The sequence below is a fragment of the Saccostrea echinata genome, unplaced genomic scaffold (genome assembly GCF_033153115.1).
Source record: "Saccostrea echinata isolate AGI-Se365-2 ecotype Australia unplaced genomic scaffold, CSIRO_AGI_Sech_v1 ptg000009l, whole genome shotgun sequence".
Lineage (NCBI taxonomy): Eukaryota > Metazoa > Mollusca > Bivalvia > Ostreida > Ostreidae > Saccostrea > Saccostrea echinata.
In genome coordinates, this window is record NW_026889758.1 from 28,846,659 (window position 1) to 28,868,202 (window position 21,544).

Sequence of the window (21,544 nt, forward strand, 5' to 3'; positions counted from 1 at the left end):
TTTACACATTTTTTTGAATGCAGCACCTTAAATATTTGTAAACTATTGTTTACAACCATACACTTTAATTATAATTTGCTAACTAAAGTTTAATAATAGAAACTATAGTTTACAAATTGTGAAATTGTATTTATCAGATAAACTATGCTTTGTAGTGGCAAGTGATTGTTTCAGTGTAAAGTTTACACTTGTGTCAACTATGGCTTAGAGATGTATGTGAAATATAGATTAGTCCCATTAACTTTAATTTAACTGCAAACTATAATTTACAGTCCATAAACCAAGTTTATCAACTGTGAACCCATGTTGAGCTTATTTTTGTGAATCTGGCATGATTTGAGAGTCCTTCATAACAATATTATACAGACCTTTCTCATGACATTACCGAAAAAAATAATATTCTTAAGAAAAAAAACTATGAATTGTATCTATTTGACGTTACAATGCATCTAGCTTAGAATCTTTATATGTATTTTTTTTTTTTTTTAAAAAAACTTTATTTGTAATGGTGTTGTGTACTGAAAATTCAAATGATGTGACTCAACACCAAATAAGAATAATGATGACAAGTTCATGTTATTTATTGTCATATACAAAAAGTCAGATTTTCTTCTCATACAGCAACAAGCTTTTTCACAATACTGACTTGCCTATAAAATTCTGTGTAGACAGCACAAATATAATGGGTTTTTTCCCCTTAATAAGTATTTGTATCCTTTTCAATAATTCCCATAATACACTACAGCATATAGTTGCTCTTGGTAAAAAAATTCACATAATATAATTTCCCTCTATTAACTTTTCTGAGAATGTATTTTTTTCTAGATCCATTTATATTCATCTTTGTAACCATTCATTATAAATAACTGATAAACTTTAAATAAGAATTTCTGTCAAGAGAAGTGCAACTGCAAAACGTAATTATTCAATAAAAGCTCATGAGGCTTTAATTGTAAGCAGTAAGTGTGAGAAAATGCACCACAGTTTTGGACATACTGGTACCTTACAGTACTGCTATATAAATATACCCTCTTTTGATACCAGCTTGATGTAATTTCAATCAAACCTTAAATACCAAAAGAATTCAAATCTGAAATGTATAATTTTTTTCTGGCTTGTGTTGTGTAAGACTTAAACCTTAAGACAAAAAAGATATTTGCCAGTCTACTAAAAATAATGTTTTTCTACATCAGAGGGGAATGGTTCAAGATACCAAAACTATCAGTTCAAATCTTAATATCTGTCTAATTTCTCTTTACTACACATAACTTTGAGCATGTTTAAAATATTCAGTGAGTGATCAAAAGATAAACTGCAATATGCTTCAGCATTGTCTCCAGAGTGATGATTTTAGAAGAACAAAAGGTATACATACAGTAAGAACCCATCACTAAGTACAGCATCAACACACTCCTGGGTAACATTTAAAATACTCACACTCAAAAATGATCAAATCCATATCACATATTTATAATGCGTATATTAAATAATCAGTATGACTAGATGATTAATGGTATACACAATAAATGTATCACTAACTTATTGCTTGAATACGAGTTAAATATACAATTTTTCTTTTAATATACTAACTACAATAAATTTTCCTTTGATGACAGTTTATAATAATTGTACTTTACATAAAATTATCAGTTGGAGCAATCTAAAAAAAATAAATTTTCAAAGAATGGAAACTTCATAATTTACTGCTTTAAACTTTTTTTTTGTTAGAATTATTGTGGTATTTTTCTTATACAAATTTTAACCTTTCCAAACCTTCTGGTCTTTTCCAAACCCACCTCTGAGAGGGCAACATATTACTTGCACACATAAAACAAGACAGTGTTTGAAACTCATTAATAACCTTCTTATTGAATATTCAAACTGAGTCATAATTTAAGGAAATCTTGACAGCACTCAAGTCAATGCCCCTAATTCAAATAAGCTGCTACTCAGCAGAACATAAAAATGTTATATTGATATTAACGAGATCTACCACAAGCAGTTGTACAATGTTTATGCATGGCCCAATGTCACATAACAACAAGGGTGGATTTCAAATAAACATGACATTACATGAAATATCAAAACAAACAGAGATATTGGAGAAATACATAATTTAGTACACTGTAAAATGAAACAGAACACACATACAGTAAAGTTAAAATCACCATATCACTTCATCTCTTTCTTGTTATTGCACAGCAACATACAGCAACATACAATGCCAATGTTAAAATATCACATACAATTCTCCAATGATTTCAAGTGAGTTACACAACAAATTCACACTGCAGTTCATGAGATTCTTGTTACAATTAAGTTGTGAAAAAAGAAATACCTTTCACTTTTCTCTATCAATACACACCATACTCAAGAGTATTTCACCTCTAATTTGATTTTACTTGTCAAAAAGATGAATGCAAATGATTTTCCACATGAAAAATATAGTAAAAGCAGCCAAAAAAGTCATTAAAGCTGTCAACCTTATTTAGAACAATTTAATACTTTTTAAACTTGATCAACCTGCAGAATCAAAGGAATGTTATGAGCTATAAATAGCACAAACTGAGCTGGAATAATATGGAAATGTAGCTGATGGATGATAGACCATTAAGTGCCTCTGCTATAGATAATGAGGTGTTTCTTGACCCGTCAGTAATCGATATATGGAGGTGGGCATTGTTTTCATGTGAATCTGTAAATAAAAAAATAAAATAATGAGCATTATTTCTTATCTTTTACTTTAAAAGTAGTCACAAGACTGCCATAAATTCATTTTTTTTATTCATGTAGATAAATTGATGAAGTTTTTGTGTATGTAAGGAAAATGAATTCAATGCATTGACAGTTATCAACACAGTTTGTCATCCTCCAGTGTAATCCAAAATCTCTGTTCTATAATGTACATGCATATTGCTAGATCCAACAAAATTCAATGCCTCTAGTAGTGAGTGGCTTTGTTTGTACCAGATAGAGGATGTCATTTTCTGACAGAGATTATCCCTGTCATCAACTGATTACATGTATCTGTGATGAAGAAATCTCCACTAATGAAAGACCTTCTACAGCTCCCTCTTCTATTCAGTAAATTTAATTGATTAAAAAAAGTACAAGAGCTGCTCATACTTCAAAGACTCAAGGATGTCATATTAGAGATTTTTCCTGTGAGGGATGTATGAAATATATTGAATAACTTCACTTCATTATTGCTGCACAAAGTCTTTTATGGGGTCATATTTCACCTTTTAGAGAATGTTTAAGGAAAATTCTTGCATTTAATGAAATTGAAAGTTACAGATTTACTACCCAGTATTGCAAATCAATATACATGTAAATGACAATGACAAATCCCATATGCATAGTAATCAATATAAATATACCGGTATATGCCTGTTATTGACCAAAATAAGAGCAAAAAAAAAAAAAATTGACACAAATAATGCACTTCTTAATAGTTGATCATTCTGAGACTAAGACATAATTTCTAGAAATCTTTAATAACTATAAGTTTATAACACATAAATTTAAAAGTTTCTGATCATACCTCTCCTACAGAGTTGGCTAGCAAAGAGACAATTTTTTCATGAGGAACTGCTACAACACTCTGATTGTTGATTTCTATAATCCTGTGTCCTACTCTCACTCCTCCCCTCTCAGCTATTCCTCCTCTTAAAAGACTGCAGATCTGACAATGCAATAACAACCTAGTCAGTATTTTTTCTGACTATTATGAAACATACCACTGTGTTCCTACAGGAAATAAATGTTTAAAGTAGAATAACATATTTAATGATTAAATTTCCACTATGATTCTCAAATACATCTACAATCATATTTTAAGATAATTCTTCTGTTACAGTACAAAAACCACTGTACATGTATACATGTACATGAATTCCTGCTTATTTGATAGTTAATATACACATTACAACACAGTGTGCTTACTGCATTAAAATACATATAAACTCAGTATTTTAAAATAAAGCACACTCACTTTTCTCCATCACAATTCTTGGGAAGAAAAACCTGAGCATTATTATTGAATAGCAAACTATACTTGTTCTAACAGGACTAATACCCCAAGGGGGAACTAAAGATAGAAAATACTTTAAAAACCTGGTACAATTAGCTTAAAAAATCTGCCATCTGTCTTATAAAAATTTCAAGAACAACATATTCTCACTGCCTGAATATTGTGGAATTGTAATTTATTGAAAGTTTCACACCTTTGCTTATGAGCAACTTTTGTGCTGCATAAAAAATATGACCATCCAGACCACAGTTCAAGCTCTATAAACATCATTGCCCACTGATCATTCAACTGTTGACTCAGTGACTTTGACATTATAAAAACAACCTGATAGCACAGAATTATGACAGACCTCTTGGTCACAACCTTTGTTCCAAGTCAATGTATGTCCTCTTGATGCTCCCCAATACAATTTGTAGAATTTTCCATTTCAAATACGTTCAGAATCTGACATTTGTGAAGTCTGTATTCTTGACCTTGTCTATAGGACCTTTGAACAGGGTCATGACATATCCTATGATTATAGTCAAACTGATGGCAAATTTCATTACAAAATAAGGTAACGGACAAGAATACTTACTAAGAAATGAGATCTGCTCCAAAAACTTTAACCTGGTCACTCATCAGGAAAATGTAGGTCAGATCCAGCATCCGAAGCAAGCCTGGTAGTGTGCATCCTTAGATGTATCATCCATGCAAGTTTGGTCAATATAAGACTTATATTTACTTGGAAATGAGATCTGCTCCAAAACTTTAACCTGGTCACTCATCCGGAAAATGTAGGTCAGATCCAACATCCGAAGCAAGCCTGGTAGTGTGCATCCTTAAGTGTATCATCCATGCAAGTTTGGTCAATATAGGGCTTATAGTTACTTGGAAATGAGAGCTGCTCCAAAAACTTTAACCTGCTCCAAATACATTAACCTGGTCATTCTTTAGCTGAAATTGCAGCTTTTGAAACCTTCACTGGTACAATGAAACACACTAGAAGTATCCTCCATGCATCTCTGATTAATATAGGGCATAGAGGTACTTGAAAAGAAATCTGCTATAAAAACTTTAACCTGGGAAGCCGAGGCCCAGGGTATTACATAAGCTCCCCAATTTCGTTGAGGTGATTGAGCTAAAAATTAGTGTTCTTTTGAATATGAACCCAGCAATAAAAATTCTGATTATCATTTTTTTTAAAGACTGACAAAGTAACCCATAGACCACGCAACTCATTACAAGTCTGGACTTCAATATTTTTCAGAAAGACACAAATTTTGTGTCATAAAAGTGTATTTTTAAGCCCTTGCTCCATGTTTTTATTGGCAAAAAAGGTATATTTTCAAACATACTATACATTAAGGTATACTTTCAAAAAAAAAATTGAGCAAAAATCCAGTTATACAGAACAAGAGACCCTTGAGCCACAATGCTCACCTGAGTCACTATGGCCCTACTGTTCTTCATCAGCAGATTTTTTCCACTATATATTCCTGTGTAAAACTTTGACTACCTAATGTAGCCCTACCTTACCCCCTGGGGTCATGATTTGAATAATCTTGGATTAACACTACCAGAGTATGATTCCATATTAATATAATTATTCAAACCTTTGTTGTTCTTGAGAAGATCTCTAAAGATTTTTTCCTATATCTTCCTATATTTTTAAAGATTTTTTTTTCCTATATATATTCCTATTGTGGCCTGACCCTACCTCCTGGGGTCACGATTTGAACAAATTTGAGTCTACACTATGTAATGATGCTTTTTTAAGTTTCAACTCTTCTGGTCTGGTGGTTTTTAGATTATTTTATAGATTTTTAAAAGATGCCCCCAAATTTTCAAGAATTCTTAAATATCTCCCCTTGAAAGAGGACGTGGCACTTCCTGTGAACAAACTTATATCCCTCTACCCAAGGATACTTTGTGGCAAGTTTGGTTGAAATTGGCCAAGTGGTTCTTGAGAAGTCGAAAATGTGAAAAGTTCACAGACAACAGACGCCTGATGACAGACGGACACCAGACACTCTTTGGTCAGAAAAGCTCACTTGAGCCTTCTACTTAGGTGAGCTAGAAATTGAATTATAATCAAGATTTTTCACTTTCTTCTCTGTCAAACTATGGGCATTTTTTTTGTTTGTTTGTCAATCTCCTTATGTATAAATGAAAACATACCACCCCATTTTGTACACTAAATCCCAGTTGATACTTGACGTCTGGTCGCTTTATAAGGACCTCAACCACAGGTGCACATGGGACAACTGTTAACTTGACCACAGTCTGGTTTTTACTACTCTGTAAACAATGAATTATGATTTAGCAGACAAAAGCAAGTAATACCTGAAAGCAGGGAAGTTTTTCTTTCAAGGTACATACATGTACATGAATTCTACATCAGTAGTAAGTAAATGGTGGTACATACGCTGTAAACTTAACAAGTTGACATTTGATACCTAAATGCATGTTTGATGAAATTAATGTACATTTGAGTAGCTGGTGTGATAACTAAAGTCTAAAAAGTTAAACTGTGTTTGAAAGATGAAATTTTGTGTGATAGTTTGTTGTAAGTTTGACAAGTTTGGATGATTCCTTAACATGACTTTAAAAGTTGAAACTTGAAATAATGGAACTTTAATGTAAGTTTAAATAATGTATTTAGGTAAGATCACTTCAAGCAACATGAATGGCTAATTTTGTGTAGGAAAAATTGCAAAATTTCCAAGACTTAAAGATGAAGTTGACTCCTATTACTCATACATATGTACCGTATTTGCATTAAAAAAAAAAATATTCAAAGGTTTCCACTGCAAAGTAATTGTCTTTCTTTACAAAAATTGATTTCATATACAGTACTATACATTCATCAGTAAGAAATATGATAAAACTTCGTATTATTGATCACTGCATGAGGTTTAAGTTACATAATAGCACATTTTAAAAGCAACATAAAATTCTCAAAAAATACAAGTCATAATGCATTAACTATACTGTAAACCAACTATTATTTGCAGCAACTTTTATTCCCAATTTGTTTTGTTTGAAATCCATCCAAGACTATTCATTTTCATGACAAAAGGATACAATCTACATAAATACAGAATTCATATATGGTTCATGGTGAAACATACTCACCAAAAAAAGGTCACAAAACTTTGGGATATTTCTTGATCACAAATAAAAGATGGTTTACAGTAAAGGTGTAACACATTACTGTAGGTAGACTGAATATGTGCATAGCCTGGAGTTACACTGACAGGTTGATGTCTTAGTTTGATTAAGCTTGACAAATTCATATAGCAACTTGATGCAAGTGAGATAAGTTGGTATGATAGCTTAATACAAGGCTGACCAGTTGAAATTTGATGTGTTATATTTTAAAACAGTTTAGCAAGTATATGATTGATGTTGTACCTTAATATAAGTCTGACAGGCTGACAAAGGAAGTCCCACCAGACTGATCCCATTGATAGAGATAATCTGGTCCCCAATATTTAACTGGCCACATCGAGCTGCTGGACCTGTGGGGAACATGTTAGCCAGAACCACTGTGGGGACCATGGATCCCCAGCCTGATTCTACTATCACAATTCCAATATTTTCTCCTTTCAATTTTGGCACAATCACCTACAATGAAAAAAATTACATAAAACTTTCAATTTGATTTTCATAAAGTTTATTTTTCTTTTTCATCAGTTTTTTTTCCAAAGATTGAGCTGAAATCAGTGAATACTTTTAGTTGACATTGATGTCAAAACTTTAATATCCTGACAAATTTCATACTGCCACTAAGAAATGAAAATTTCAAAAACTCACAGCAACCACTTAATTTTAAATCAAAAGATATAAGTATTCAGATTACAAAGCTCATCTCAATGAATATTATCTATAAGTAAGACTGAGTCTCACAATAAAAAAAATGTTCTGAAAATTGCATCCCTAAATACAGTATCAACATGAGTTTGATCCAAGTAGGACCTATAGATAATTGAAAATGAGCCCCAAAAATTTTAACAGTACAATAACCCTGTAAATGTAGGTCAGATCTATCTAATAGTGTGCATCCCTAGTAATATGCATATTCAATGCAAGTTCAGTCACAGTTGGGCTTAAAGTTACTTGAGAATGGAGCAGCTTTAAAACTTTAACCTATTCATTCATGTAGGTCAGATCCATCATCTGAAGCAAAACTGGTAATGTGCATTCCTTGATGCACCATGGAAGGATGGTCCAGAATGACATAAACCTGTTTACTCATCTAGATAATGTAGGCCAATTTATCCGGCATCCACAGCATTAGTTTGCATCCATAGATATTTTATCCATGCAGGTTTGGTCCAAGAAGGGCTTATAGTTACTTGGAAATGAATCTGCTTCCATAAATGTAGGTCACATCAAGCATCTGAAACAAGTCATGTAATAAGCATCCCTACAAGCATCATCCATGCAAGGTTGATTCAGGTAGGGCAAAAACCTGTTTACTCATCTGGCTAATATAGGTCAATTTATCCAGAATCCGAAGCAAATCTGAAAGAGTGCATCCCTAGATGCATAATGCATGCAACTTTGGTCCAAATAGGGCTAACAGTTACTTGGGAATGAACCTGCCTCTAAAATTTTAACTTGTCACTTATCTGACAAATTTAGGTCAGATCCAGCATCTGAAGCCAGTCTAACAATATGCATCCCGAGATGCACCATCTTTGCAAGTAGGGCTTAAAGTTACTAGGGAATGGACCTGCTCCAAAAACTTTAAACAATTCAGTCATCTGTAAAATGTCGGTACAATCTAGCATCTGAAGAAAGTCTGGTAGTGTGCATCCCTAGGTAACTAAGTCCAGGTAGGGTTTCAGTTAATTGGAAATGGACCTGCACCAGAAACTTGAACCTGGTTACTCATCTGGAAAATTTAGGATAATCCCAGCATCTGGAGCCAGTCTACGAGTATGCATCCAGAGACGAATCATCTTTGCAAGTTTGGTCTAGATTGGGCTTATAGTTCCTTGGGAATGGACCTGATCCTTGAACTTGGTCATTCATCCAGAAAATGTAGGTCAGATCCAGCATCAAATGCATGTCTGACAGAATGCATCCCTATATACATTATTCATGCAGGTTTAGTCAAGGTAGGACTTACAGCTACTGGAGATTAGACCTGTTCCTAAAACTAAAACCTGACCCCGCTAACACTGACACCATAGCACATAAGCTCATCTCAACTATGTCGAGGTGAGCTAATTAATATCTAAAACAAATGTTGAATTTTAGATAATATGTAATACACTTCAGTATATGACTCATCCTTTCATGAAAATTTGTTTGCATATATAGCCATATATGTATATACATATTTTTTTAAATCAGTCATCACCATCAACAACACAATCACAGACAACAGCAAAATATAATCAGAGATTGATACATACAATAAATCTGACTGTTCCAACTAAACACAACTCCGCCATTATCCTTTTTTACAAATGATTATATAACTGCAGCTCTACATGCCATTTTATTAAAAAAAAAGATATTTTCCAAAATACTGTTCAGTATAGGCAAACTGAAAATTTCCATTACCTCCAGTATTTTGTCCTATCCTTTTTTTTTTATCCACAAGAATCTATTATAGTACAAAAAGCTTTAATTTCTACCTGAATGTGCTGAGTTTTATTAAAGTTTCCCATTAGCTTAGCAGTAAGTATAAACCTGTTATTTTTTATTCAATCAATAAGTCCACTGATGCCAAATTTTCCCTTTCTATCAACATGACAACAGGCCCCTAGGGGATCTGAAAATGAACGAAAGATGCAAAAATTGAAACAGCTAATGCTTAATATACTGACTGGGCAGGTGACCTCAGAAAAAAATGCCTTATGAGAAAATGCTTTTAAAACTATTGAAAGTATTTCCATGATAAAAGAATCAATATTTCATATTCCAACTAACGATTCAAAATACAGAAAAGATACTTAATGTAAGACTGATTGACATGAGAGGAACTGATATTGGCAGAAATGAAAGAACAACCTTTCCCAACATCAAATATAGATGAAGCTTTCAGATGCCATTAACCTATAATAAAAAATTGAAGCCTCAACCTTTTATTCACATTTTTCAGAGTTTTTCTTAGTATTCAGCACTGTCTAGATACTGGTTAAAGCTTCAATCACTCAATGTTGATTTTAGGTATCAAGAACAATAAAAGATACAAAATCCGTTGGATTATAAAACCCAATCCCACCAGATCAATGTCTTTTCTACCTACAGGAATCCATTTAATACTTCCTGAAGCTCAGTTATCACTGTCATTTATGTGAAAAGACAGATTTTCATTTCCTGCCACAGAAGTAATGATAGTAAGGATAGTGTTGCAAGAATACTTTCCTCTTGAATATAATCATCATAAGAAGTAATGAATTAATAATCATCTTACATCTATTATCTTCAACTGGGATGGGATCAATTACATTCAAAATAAATCAATTAAATTATAATTAGTTTGGATTTTTAAAGTAATCAATTACAAGCTGATTACAGCCTTTTTTTTTTCAAAGTAAAAGATTACATCTGAAAAAATTCACTTGTATAGTTAAAAGATTTACATAGCATAGCATACATGTTGAAACCAAAAAAGTTGAGCTTTGAAATGACCCTGAAGTAATTGCCTGAAGTATATGAATCTAGTGCCACACTAGGTGAATTGCTAAGAAGAATGTGCAAGGTCAGTGGGTCTGATTATAAAAATTCTTAAGGGCAACAGACGAAGATATAGCTATATACAGCCTAAAAATTTCATAATAATTTTTCCTTATAAATAAATTTGCAGAATGAGAAATATTCACTGAATATCATAAAAGACCACGATTTTATGCACTTCTTTTTAGCTCACCCGAGTCGAAGGCTCAGGTTACCTTTTTTAATCAAAATTTGTCCACTGTCTGTCATTGTTGTCATTGTTGTTGTCATTGTCATAAACTTTTCACATTTTCATCTTCACCAGAACAACTGGGTTAACTTTAACCAAACTTGCCACAAAGCATCCTTGGGTAAAGGGGATTCAAATTTGTTTATATGAAGGGCTACATCCTTTTTCAAGGGGAGATAATTAAGAATCAGTGAAACATTAATAACATCTTTTAAAAATCTTCTCAAGAACAGCAATGCCATGGCTAGCTATAGTCATATTTATATGAAAATATCCTCAGGTAATATAGATTCAAGTTATTTAAATTATGACCCCTGGGGTAGGGTAGACCACAATGGGCAATAAAAGTTTAACATAGGAATATATAGGAAAAATCTTTTTTTCAAGAACAGCAAAGCCATGATTAGTCATATTTATATGGAAGCATCATAAGGTAGTGTAGACTCAAATTTGTTCAAATCATGACATCTGAGGGTAGAGTGGGGCCACAATGGGCTATCAAAGGAGAAAATCTGCTGATGAAACACAGCAGGGTCATAGTGACTCAGGTGTGGGTTGTCACCCAGTGACCTCTTGTTTACCATTGTAATCATAATCAAAAAGTAATCATGATTACAAGACTTTTTCTCAGTTAATTGATTAAATTACAATTACTTGTAATAAAAAAAAAATGATTGTCAATGTTAATGATTGCAGATTACTCATGATTACACAACAAACTGTTATCAATTATGGCTGATTACCCCATCCCTTATCTTCAATTACAAACTGCAATAGTCTGGATTTATTGCATTGAAAACTTGCTTATGAAACACTTAACCTATAGTACCAAGACTACACACCACTACCCATCATATAAAATGTACCTCCATCCTCAATAAAGTTTGTACTGTTAGAATAATGAAGCTGCTACTTAAATAAGAATCTACCACCAAGTTAGAAAATTGGAGGGAAAAAATACCCACAAAATTTCAATAAAATTTTCAGGTGATGTTGTTATCAATTGAAATATAACTGGTTTATGTGGAAGAATTCTTTATTGATTTTTGCCTTTTACTTTTATTCAAAGGTATCCAGAGCCAAGGAGGTGATTATTTTCCCCTCAATGGATCATTCAATTAATCATTTTATTCATATATATACCCAACAATGCCACCCCCTCATCATTATATGTCTGGAGATTAGTCTAACCTTAACAAATAAATACAACCTGTAACATCATTCAATATTTCTCCTTGTTCAAAATAGCTATCTTTTAATTTTCTTTTGTTGCTTTTTTTGTTTTTGTTTTTGTTTTGTTTTGGTTCTTCCATTCAAATAAATATAGCAATACATAAAGCCTTCAACTCAAACTTTTTCAAGTATTAAATAGTTTTCCCCTTTAATTCAAGGCATGGTCAAGAAATAAGCTTACGATGCACAATGATGTCATTAAAAAAAACTATCTAGAACTTCATGAATGCATAAAAAATGTGGACTGTTTAATTATCACCAAAGTCTTCTCTTTGAATTTCAGTTTCCATAAACATTTATACTAATATTAAGTATATATTAATGCATCTGTAGTTTACTAGCTAACAAATTCTTTTCCATGATTCTGTTTTTTTTTCTTTACCTCTTTCTGACGTTCCTTGTTTGAGAACAGGTTGAGTTCCTCTCCATAAATTTCTTGTTGGTTCAGAACTTCTTGATAGTCTATTTCTTTCATCAAAGAAGGATCCTCAATACCATTGGCTTTCAGGAATTCCATATAAGCCACCTGAAAGGCTTGTCCTATGGACTGGGCTATCAGCTGGGCCTGTAAATATTAGTCTTTCATTCATAAATCTAATAACACAGAATTTCATGAAAAATTAGTGAACTAAGTTGAATTTCATTACTTAGTTTCAAGTTACAATGTTAAATTTAGTCGTATAGTATGAAATGTAATCTAAAACTAGAACTGATTACTTAACCTCTTAGGGGGAAAAAGAGGAGAGACTCAACAGATATCAAGACAAATTCTGTTTCCTTGTTTTTTGCAAAACACTTTGTTTTTCCTTTATGACCATAGTCCATAAACTTTTATCTCTAAATATACATTATCACAGCCAAATTTAAACTGTATTATAGTATTATCATAACTGCATGTAGTCACTTGATAAATGTAGAAATATAATGCAAGAAGGATTTCTACAAGGAAATAAAAAATAGTACAATATGACAGATAATGAATTATTTATTTAAAACTAAGTACTTACTTCTATCTTTCTTAATTTATCACTCCTATTGATTTAGTTTTGTTTTGTTTAGGTTAAAATCAAGTTTTCTTCCTTTTTTATACATGAGTAAAATTTGAAAATACTGAAAACATATTATATGTGGCTGTGTATTCTATTTAGTTCCTATGGTGGAAAGGAGCTTCTGCGAAAATCAAGTACATTGCTAAATGTCTTGCACATATAAACCTGAATATAAACATTCACATATGCGCTAAATCAAATGCAAATATTAAAACATCAAATTCCACCAAATATGGTACATGCTGAATAATATAATACATTTACATATTTTATTTGAAAAATATGTTTGCATTCCCAAAAACTTTTTAAATGAAAAAAAAAATTAGGTTCAGGCTTCCACATCAAATGACTTGAGAAGCCAAGACATTGTTTTCTGCATTTAAAGGTTTTCTGTTGTTTTTTTTTTAAGTCTGTGAATGTTGATAGGTTAAAAGTTTTGATGCACATTTTGTTAAAAAAAAAAAAAAAAAACTCTACACAAATTTAATTCCAAAAGATTCCCTACCTCTTGTTGAGCTTCATAAATAACATCCAAAGGTTCATATTTAGTTGTATTATAAGTACCAAGTTTCACATTACCCCCAATAGCAAACATATTTGAAGATGATGTCCCAGATTCAAACATGATCGAAACCTTATTGAATTCACTCTCCAACATCATAACATTATAACATAAAATTGAGCTGTAGATATTTCCACCCTGTCTATGTTTATATCAGCTCAGAATCCTTCTCCAGCATTACACGTGCCAATGCTTTCTACGTAAACATTATCACAGCAAACTCTAAACTTTAAATCCTCATTAAAGCATGGGTTTTGCCTATTTGTTGCAACTTGCTAAATTATTTTCCATCAACATCCATTGCAAAGTGAATCAGTTGAGAAATAAATTACTAGTCATTCTTAATGCATCTCTAAAATCAATACAATCAATGTTTATGGAGTCAAGTGAAAGTATACATTATATGATTTGTGCAACACAGGAACAAAACAAGCCATGCCTCACTGAACAAAATAATCACCCTGCTGGCTCTTCCTTCATTTCAATAGCCATTTGAAAACTGAGATTTTATTTATAATGTGCATTTATTGATTTTGATAGAATATTATAGGTTTACTACAGATTCCTCTGAACCCTGATATCTTTTTATTTTCCTTTTGTAGCTTAAATATGATATATACAGTAGTGATGGGAATCGGTAAGAATTTCACAATCGATGATCGGGTTACTGTAACTAACTAATTATCAATTATAATTGGACATTTCCAATTTCTTTTAATTCATTTAATTAAATGTAAGAATGGGTAAATGACTACTTTCTGTGGTGGTCCAGCGGGTCCTTCATTCCTTTTGTAGAACCCAAAGTACATCCAAATCCAAGAACGTGCTTTGTTACCAAGGTATGGACACAATTCTGCACCATTACAATACACAAATAAAGTAACAGATAAGTCAGGGCTGGAATATTTGGCTTAAAAACTATTATGCTTGTAAAAAAAAATAAATAAACCGATTAATCAGAATAAAAATTTTGTAACTGAGTGCTTGGATTATGTCAGCAATCGACTGATTTTCAATTATAATCGATGATTGGAACACCACTATGCATACATTCTATGTTTGATTGTTTAAAAAATCTTATCAATTTCATTCCCTTGCATTTTGAGAATTGTGAAAAATAATATACACATTACTGGTAACATTTATGACAAACCAAGTAGAGAATGGAATTGAAAATTTATGCATTAAAAACGGAAGCCATGCAAGGTCTCCATTATATTGGTATAAAATTCTTTCTCATTATTCTAAGATGCATTGCTATCCCAAATCTATTACGGTAATCAAAGCTATAGGGAACTGAATTAAATCATGTAGTTTAAAAATTGCCATGGGTGCATTCCAGATCAGAGCAGCTACATAGATATGCATAGAGCTATCATCTTGACTCATATGCTAGATTAGCTGTTAATTAATACAGCTTATTCAACTGCCTCACAGCCTAGGGTAGCTAACTGCTACAATCTTGAATGCTGTTCAGATCTTACTCCTAATACATGTCATGAGCATTTCATATCTACATCTTTGTTTTGTTTGTTTATTGTCAATTGTCAAAGATTACAGCTAAAATATTTGTACTGGCTTTTAACAGTTTGTCTAATAAATCTTAACTTATAACTCATGAACACAAACAAAATTTCAAGATCCTTCTTGGGATCCATTATTTTAATATGTAAGAATCCTTATATTATGATGCTTGTATATTTATATGACTAATCATGGTGCTGCTGTTGTTGAGAAGAAATTTTTAATAATTTTTTGCTATACATTCCTATGTAAGATTTTGATAGCTCATTGAGGCTCTACCCTTCCCTTGATTTAGTTTGAAGAAACTTGAATCTACACTACACATAATCTGGCCCAGTGGTTGAGAAGCTGCTATAGTATGACCCCATCATATTTTTGCCTTCTCTTTATTTCGCTTGGCCCTTTATTTGAAGAAACTTGAATCCTCTTCACCAAAGGATATATATACTTTGTGAGTTAAAATGGCCCAGTGGTTGTGGAGAGAAAGATGAAAGTGTGACAACAAGGCTGATAGTTTTTCTTTTATATTCATATATAAACTGCTTCTAAAATATAAATTCTTATGTTGTTTAGGACCGCTTGTAATGCTTATTGTATGCATAATTACTTGGAAATCTTCATCCAAAACAAACACAGAATGAACTTTTCACCTTGGATTACACTAAAAAAAGGATTTGGTTGTTATGTCTGATTGTTCTCCTCCCTTGAGTCTAACATTAACATTATTTTTACTGCCCAGCTATGATGCTGGTATAAAATAACTATGCTCTCTCCAATACAGTGTAGTCTTTGACCAATTTTCTGTAATATATGAAATCAAAGTACTGTATAATGGAGGCATGAGAATTTAAAGTGTTTCAATAAAAAATATTATAAATATATATTTACATTCTTAAATTTCTTTGTCCGAGATAAAACTACAATTAGTAAAAATACTTGATTTCTGCATAAAGCTACAGGTTTATCGATAGACGTGTTTTAAAAATCATGTGCGGGGCAGGACAGAGAGAGACAGAAGTAGATGGGGCTTGTAGCATGTGAATTTACTGAATCAAGAACATGTAAATATAAGGAATAACTGTAAGATTTTTTGGTTTCATGACAATGATCAAGCAATTGGCTTGCGTGATAATTTTATGCATAAACGCCTTCGGCATTTATGCAAATTATCACGCAAGCCAATTGCTTGATCACATCATGAAACCAAAAAAATTAGACTGCATTACTAGCACATTGACTAGCATTATTTTTCATAGGTATTTATGTTTGAAATTAATCTAAATTTTTTAGTTCTCCAAAATAATTTTTGTGTTTATTGCTTCCCTGAACATAGTCACTCTTTATAAAGGAAAACAATTAAGTCATATGTCTTGTGAATTCACTATAATTATACAATTTATAAGGAATCTATTATATACAGAAATTACTAATTACAGACATAGTGAAGTAAATTCACAGGTCCCCAGGAATTCTCTATAATCAAGTTTTACTGTAATAATTAAGTAAAATGTTTTTTGTCAAACATCAATTGCCAGTCCATGTGCTTTTCACTTTTTAACAAGTAGCAGATGAAATTAACCATACTTTATATTCATTACATTTTGAACAGCAAGAAGTCCCTCCCTTGGCTAAAATCTGTTAATAAATACTAAAGCAAAGACCCCTTGTGAAAGTGACAATAACATATGGGACCATTAACATGGAGTCTTCAAACACACCATGGTTCTACCGGAGCACCATTACTCTTTATATGATCTCACAAATAAGGATGTAAAAGCTGATGGAAGGTTCACTGTGTTCAATAAAATTAGAACATGAATCATCCCCATGACAGGTATCTGATGAAAGAGCCTGATGACAAGAAACTGTATGGATTTTCAATTACAGTAGTTTATAAATCAATACTGAACAGTAACATAATAATCTTGATTGTCTGATCATTATCATTTGTTAGACTTTTCACCAGGTACATTGATTTATATTATAATGAACATGCAGATAGGCTTGGGAATAACCAATTTTTTAAACATGTGGCCCACAGACCTTAACAGTCCCTGTCATAAGGCAATTTTGAGTTAAACATAATACACATATAATATGTTGTTGTTTTTTTCTATTTTATCTACTCTTTACAGCCTTCGGTTTCCCCATTCGGTCCTAAGGAAAGATAAAACAGGCTACAAGAGGTCATTCTGTTATCAATTCCACAATCTTTAATAGGATTTAAATATTGCATGACCACTGTTATGGCATATATTGTCGACATCCATAAATTGTCCTTGGAGAAAAATATAAATCTAAGTTGACACCACACATTGTAAGTAGGATATATTGTCAGCATGATTACATGCGACTGTGACCATCCAAAAGAAGCACCATACATATATTATGACAAACATCAAGAATGAACAAGAGACCCTGGGCCACAATGCTCACCTGAGTCACTTTTGCCCTGCTGTTCTTCATCAGCAGATTTTCCACCAACATATTCTTTAGTAAAATTGCAAACCTATTGTGTCTCTATTCTCTTTTGAGAAGTGGACAGGCTTTTGCCTACATCCACTTCTCTTCACAAGCCTTCATGTTTTGATTCTGGAAAACCTGTAAATTTTGAACCGGTGATGGCCTACACTTCAACTGACATTTCTTTTAAGATATTCTAAATGTACATCAAAGACATGTTATATTAACAATTTTAACATAAATGCACACAAATGTCACCAGAATACCAAATCATGGCTCTGCTTTTCTTAGAGAAAAAGATTTTAAAGATTTTTTCCTATATATTCCTTAAATATGTAAAACTGTGATCAGCCATTTTGGCCCCATCATACCCTCTGGCATCATGAGGTGAACAAACTTGAATATCTGCACTACCTGAGCATGTATTCTTATAAATAGACTAATAATGGTGATTTCTTTAGGGCTGATTTGGGGCAGAAATTTGTCCCAATTCCCAATTGAAAATATGCCTGTACTGGAAGTTGTCCCAAAGAAAAAAAAATACAAAATATGTTATCATTTGGTTCATTTTATTGCATGTTTCTTGTTGAAATTTAAGCATGATTTGTTGATCAGCATTGTTGGATTTGGATTCATTCATAATTAGATAATTCATACCACTACTGATCTTGATATAAGTAATTATAGATAATTCATACCAAGAATAGTCTTGATTTGTTATAAACAAATATTTACATTCCACATGTATTTTGCTTTTAAAGTGTGAGGAAAGCTAAAAAGCATTCAAAACACCATAACATGGACAGGGGTCAAAAGGTTAAAGTATGAACTTCATTGTTGAACGCTGTGGAAATCCAACGTAATTAGTGAAAATCAAAATTCACACTCACATTGAACAGAAACTGTCGCAATGGCTCTTCCATTAATTGTAACTTACCAGAAGGATAATACAGGGATTTTGAAATATAAATCACATTTGCAGTCAATGCAAGGAGTTAAAAATGTAAATATAAGCAGTGAATCATTATTTTTTGAACGCGCATTACTCAATTTTGTTTGCACACACAGTTGCAGTTATGAGACTATATCTTTCAAAAAATAATGATTCAACGCTTAATAATTGTTTGTAAAAGAAAAACAAAGACAGAAACAGCATTTTTTGGCAATGCTTTTTATCTTACTGGGTTTTCTTGAAAATTCCAAACTTAGCCTAATTTATGCTGAAATTTCCAATTCTGAGGGCCCCTGCCCCCGTCCAAAAGTATGTGAAGAAAGAAACATTGTTAAAGCTTTGATTGCCCATTGAGGCTGAAGCCTTCCCCTTTCGGTCATGATCTGTATAAAAGAGAATCTATACTATATGAGGATTCTTCCACATAAATATGGCTAAGCATGGCTTTGCTGTTTTTGAAAAAAAAAAGATTTTCAATGATCTTTTTCTATATATTCCTCTGTAAAATTTTGATCATCCACTGTGGCTCCACCCTATCCCTTTTGGTCATGATTTCTACAAATTGAATCTACAACATCTGAGGATGCTTCCACATAAATATGGCTAACCATGGCTTTGCTGTTCTTGAGAAGAAGATTTTAAAGATTTTTTCCTTTATATTTCTATGTAAAACTGTGAATGGCCATTGTGGCCCCACCCTACCCCCAGGGGTCATGATTTGAACAAACTTGAATCTACACTATCTGAAGATGCTTTCATTTAAATCAGACTAATCATGACTTTGTTGTTCTTGAGAAAAAGATTTCTAAAAAAAAAAAAATTCCTATAAATAAGTAAAATTTTGATCACCCATTGTGGACCCAACCTATCCCTGGGGGGCTATGAACTGAACAAAATTGAATCTACAGTATGTAAGGCAGCTTTCACATAAGCTTTATCTATTCTGACCCTTTTTCAGAAGAATTTTGAATGATGTCAGTAAATTTTCAACAATTCTTTATTATCCCCACTTGAAGGGGGTGTCACCCTTCATTTGAAAAAAAAATCAAGCAAGGATGCTTTGTGCCAAGTTTGGTTGAAATTGGCCGAGTGGTTTTGAAGAAGATGAAATTGTGAAAAGTTTAGGACAATGAGAGACAATGGACAAGTTTTGATTGGCTCAGGTGAGCTAAAAACTGAACATTCATTATGATTAATATCAAAGTATTGTCTACTTTGAAGGTTAGGGTTGCTTGATTTCTTTGCCTAGGATTAGATTTGTCCTCTCAATGTGTTTAGTATGCAAAGAATCTAAAAGAATTCCATATATCTATTGAATAGGAAAATATTAGGGATGGCAATTTGTAACTCAAGGTTAACAGGTTACTCGTTAAGAATGATGGTAATCGGTTAGAAAATCTGTAACTGATTAGTAGGGAAAAAAATGAAAATATCTGTAAATTTCCACAAAATTCAATTTAGGATGTAAAAAAAATCTGAAAGTTTATATGTTATAACATTTTCAAATATTTATTTCAGCTGATTTGGAGGTAATTAATCATGGCTCTCCAGATTGAGATCATTGGGGTAATTGGTCAGTTTGTGAAGTATTAATTAATGTCACTGCCCAGCCTGTCCTGTATTTCTTTAGTGATATTAAATCACTGTTGAGTACAGTGAACTGATTACAATGTGTATCTCATCTATCCTTTGCAGTTATCTGTCAAATTACAAACATCCTAAATAAGTATGCAGTTTCTGTTTATGGTGACAATGTAGAATATCCTTGTGTAACATTTGGTCTGAATATTAATTATCAATGACTTGGATATTTCAGGGATGTTTCATGGTTTTCTTAATTCTTTTGAAATTGAAACAAAATATATAAAGTGTACCTATCCAGCATAAACAGAATATTGCTACCATCTTTGTTTGTTTGTTTTTTTTTTTTTACTTTTCCTGTGTATAAGAATAGAGTTTACTTTAAAAAAAATGTCAGGAAAATGTGTATTTTGATATGATTAATCTGTTAATTAGTCAGAACATCTTGAAGTTAACAGATTAACAATTCTCAATTTAATTGCCATTCCTAGAAAATATGAAGCAAAAACTGTGATTTGTAATTCATCCATATATTTTGCATAAAAAGATGCCCAAGTTCAACAACTGGTATTTTTCTCAAAAATTATCCAAAAATCTAAATCCAAATAATATTCACATCTCTGATATATGTTCAATTAATATGCAAAATTAAGAAAGTTTCTATCTTGAAAAATGTAGGAGGAGTTTTCCAGACAAATGATATACCCTATATGCAATATTTTGCACAAAAAATGACTATGTTCAACAACTGGTATTTTTCTCACAAATAATCAACAAGAGGCCCAAGGGCCTTAACGGTCACCTGAGTATAATACAACAATTTAGAAGTTAAATACACTGATGGATGAAGCTTTGTTGTCCTAAAGCAAGAGAAGTAGGAAGATCAGGATCAACAAAATAATTAGTCTAGTATTCAGTATCAACTCATAAATTAAGTTCTAATCTGTCCCCCACTTAACACTATCACCATGCAGACTATTAACAAACTACTATTGCTTCTGTACTATTTTTAAACCCATATTAAGACCTCTAGCATTGACCTCTCTTATGGTCTTTGAAGAACTTTTAATAAGATAAGTTATTTTTGTCTCATTTTTATTTATCTATTACTTACAGGTCTACCTGATTATTAAAACTAAGAAAGTACTTTTTGAATTATACGATAAACATTCTTGCATAATTATCTTATTCTATTAACCTTTCAAATACATTATTTACAGTGATTAATTATCAAAGGTGA

General features: G+C 32.1%; 1 protein-coding gene across 6 annotated transcripts in view; it reads right to left on the bottom strand.

The window, feature by feature from the left end:
• Positions 1 to 565: 565 nt before the first annotated feature.
• LOC133182164 (uncharacterized) overlaps positions 566 to 21,544 on the bottom strand; it is a 63,488-nt gene continuing 42,509 nt past the window's right edge. For all 6 annotated transcript variants that reach the window (XM_061316904.1, XM_061316903.1, XM_061316902.1 and 3 more), the window contains 5 exons: positions 12,556 to 12,738; positions 7,430 to 7,642; positions 6,194 to 6,313; positions 3,545 to 3,685; positions 566 to 2,695 (listed from right to left, as the gene is read on the bottom strand). In XM_061316904.1, the coding sequence (XP_061172888.1) occupies positions 2,624 to 2,695; positions 3,545 to 3,685; positions 6,194 to 6,313; positions 7,430 to 7,642; positions 12,556 to 12,738 (729 nt within the window). In that variant the 3' untranslated portion in view covers positions 566 to 2,623. The remainder of the gene's footprint in view (positions 2,696 to 3,544; positions 3,686 to 6,193; positions 6,314 to 7,429; positions 7,643 to 12,555; positions 12,739 to 21,544) is intronic.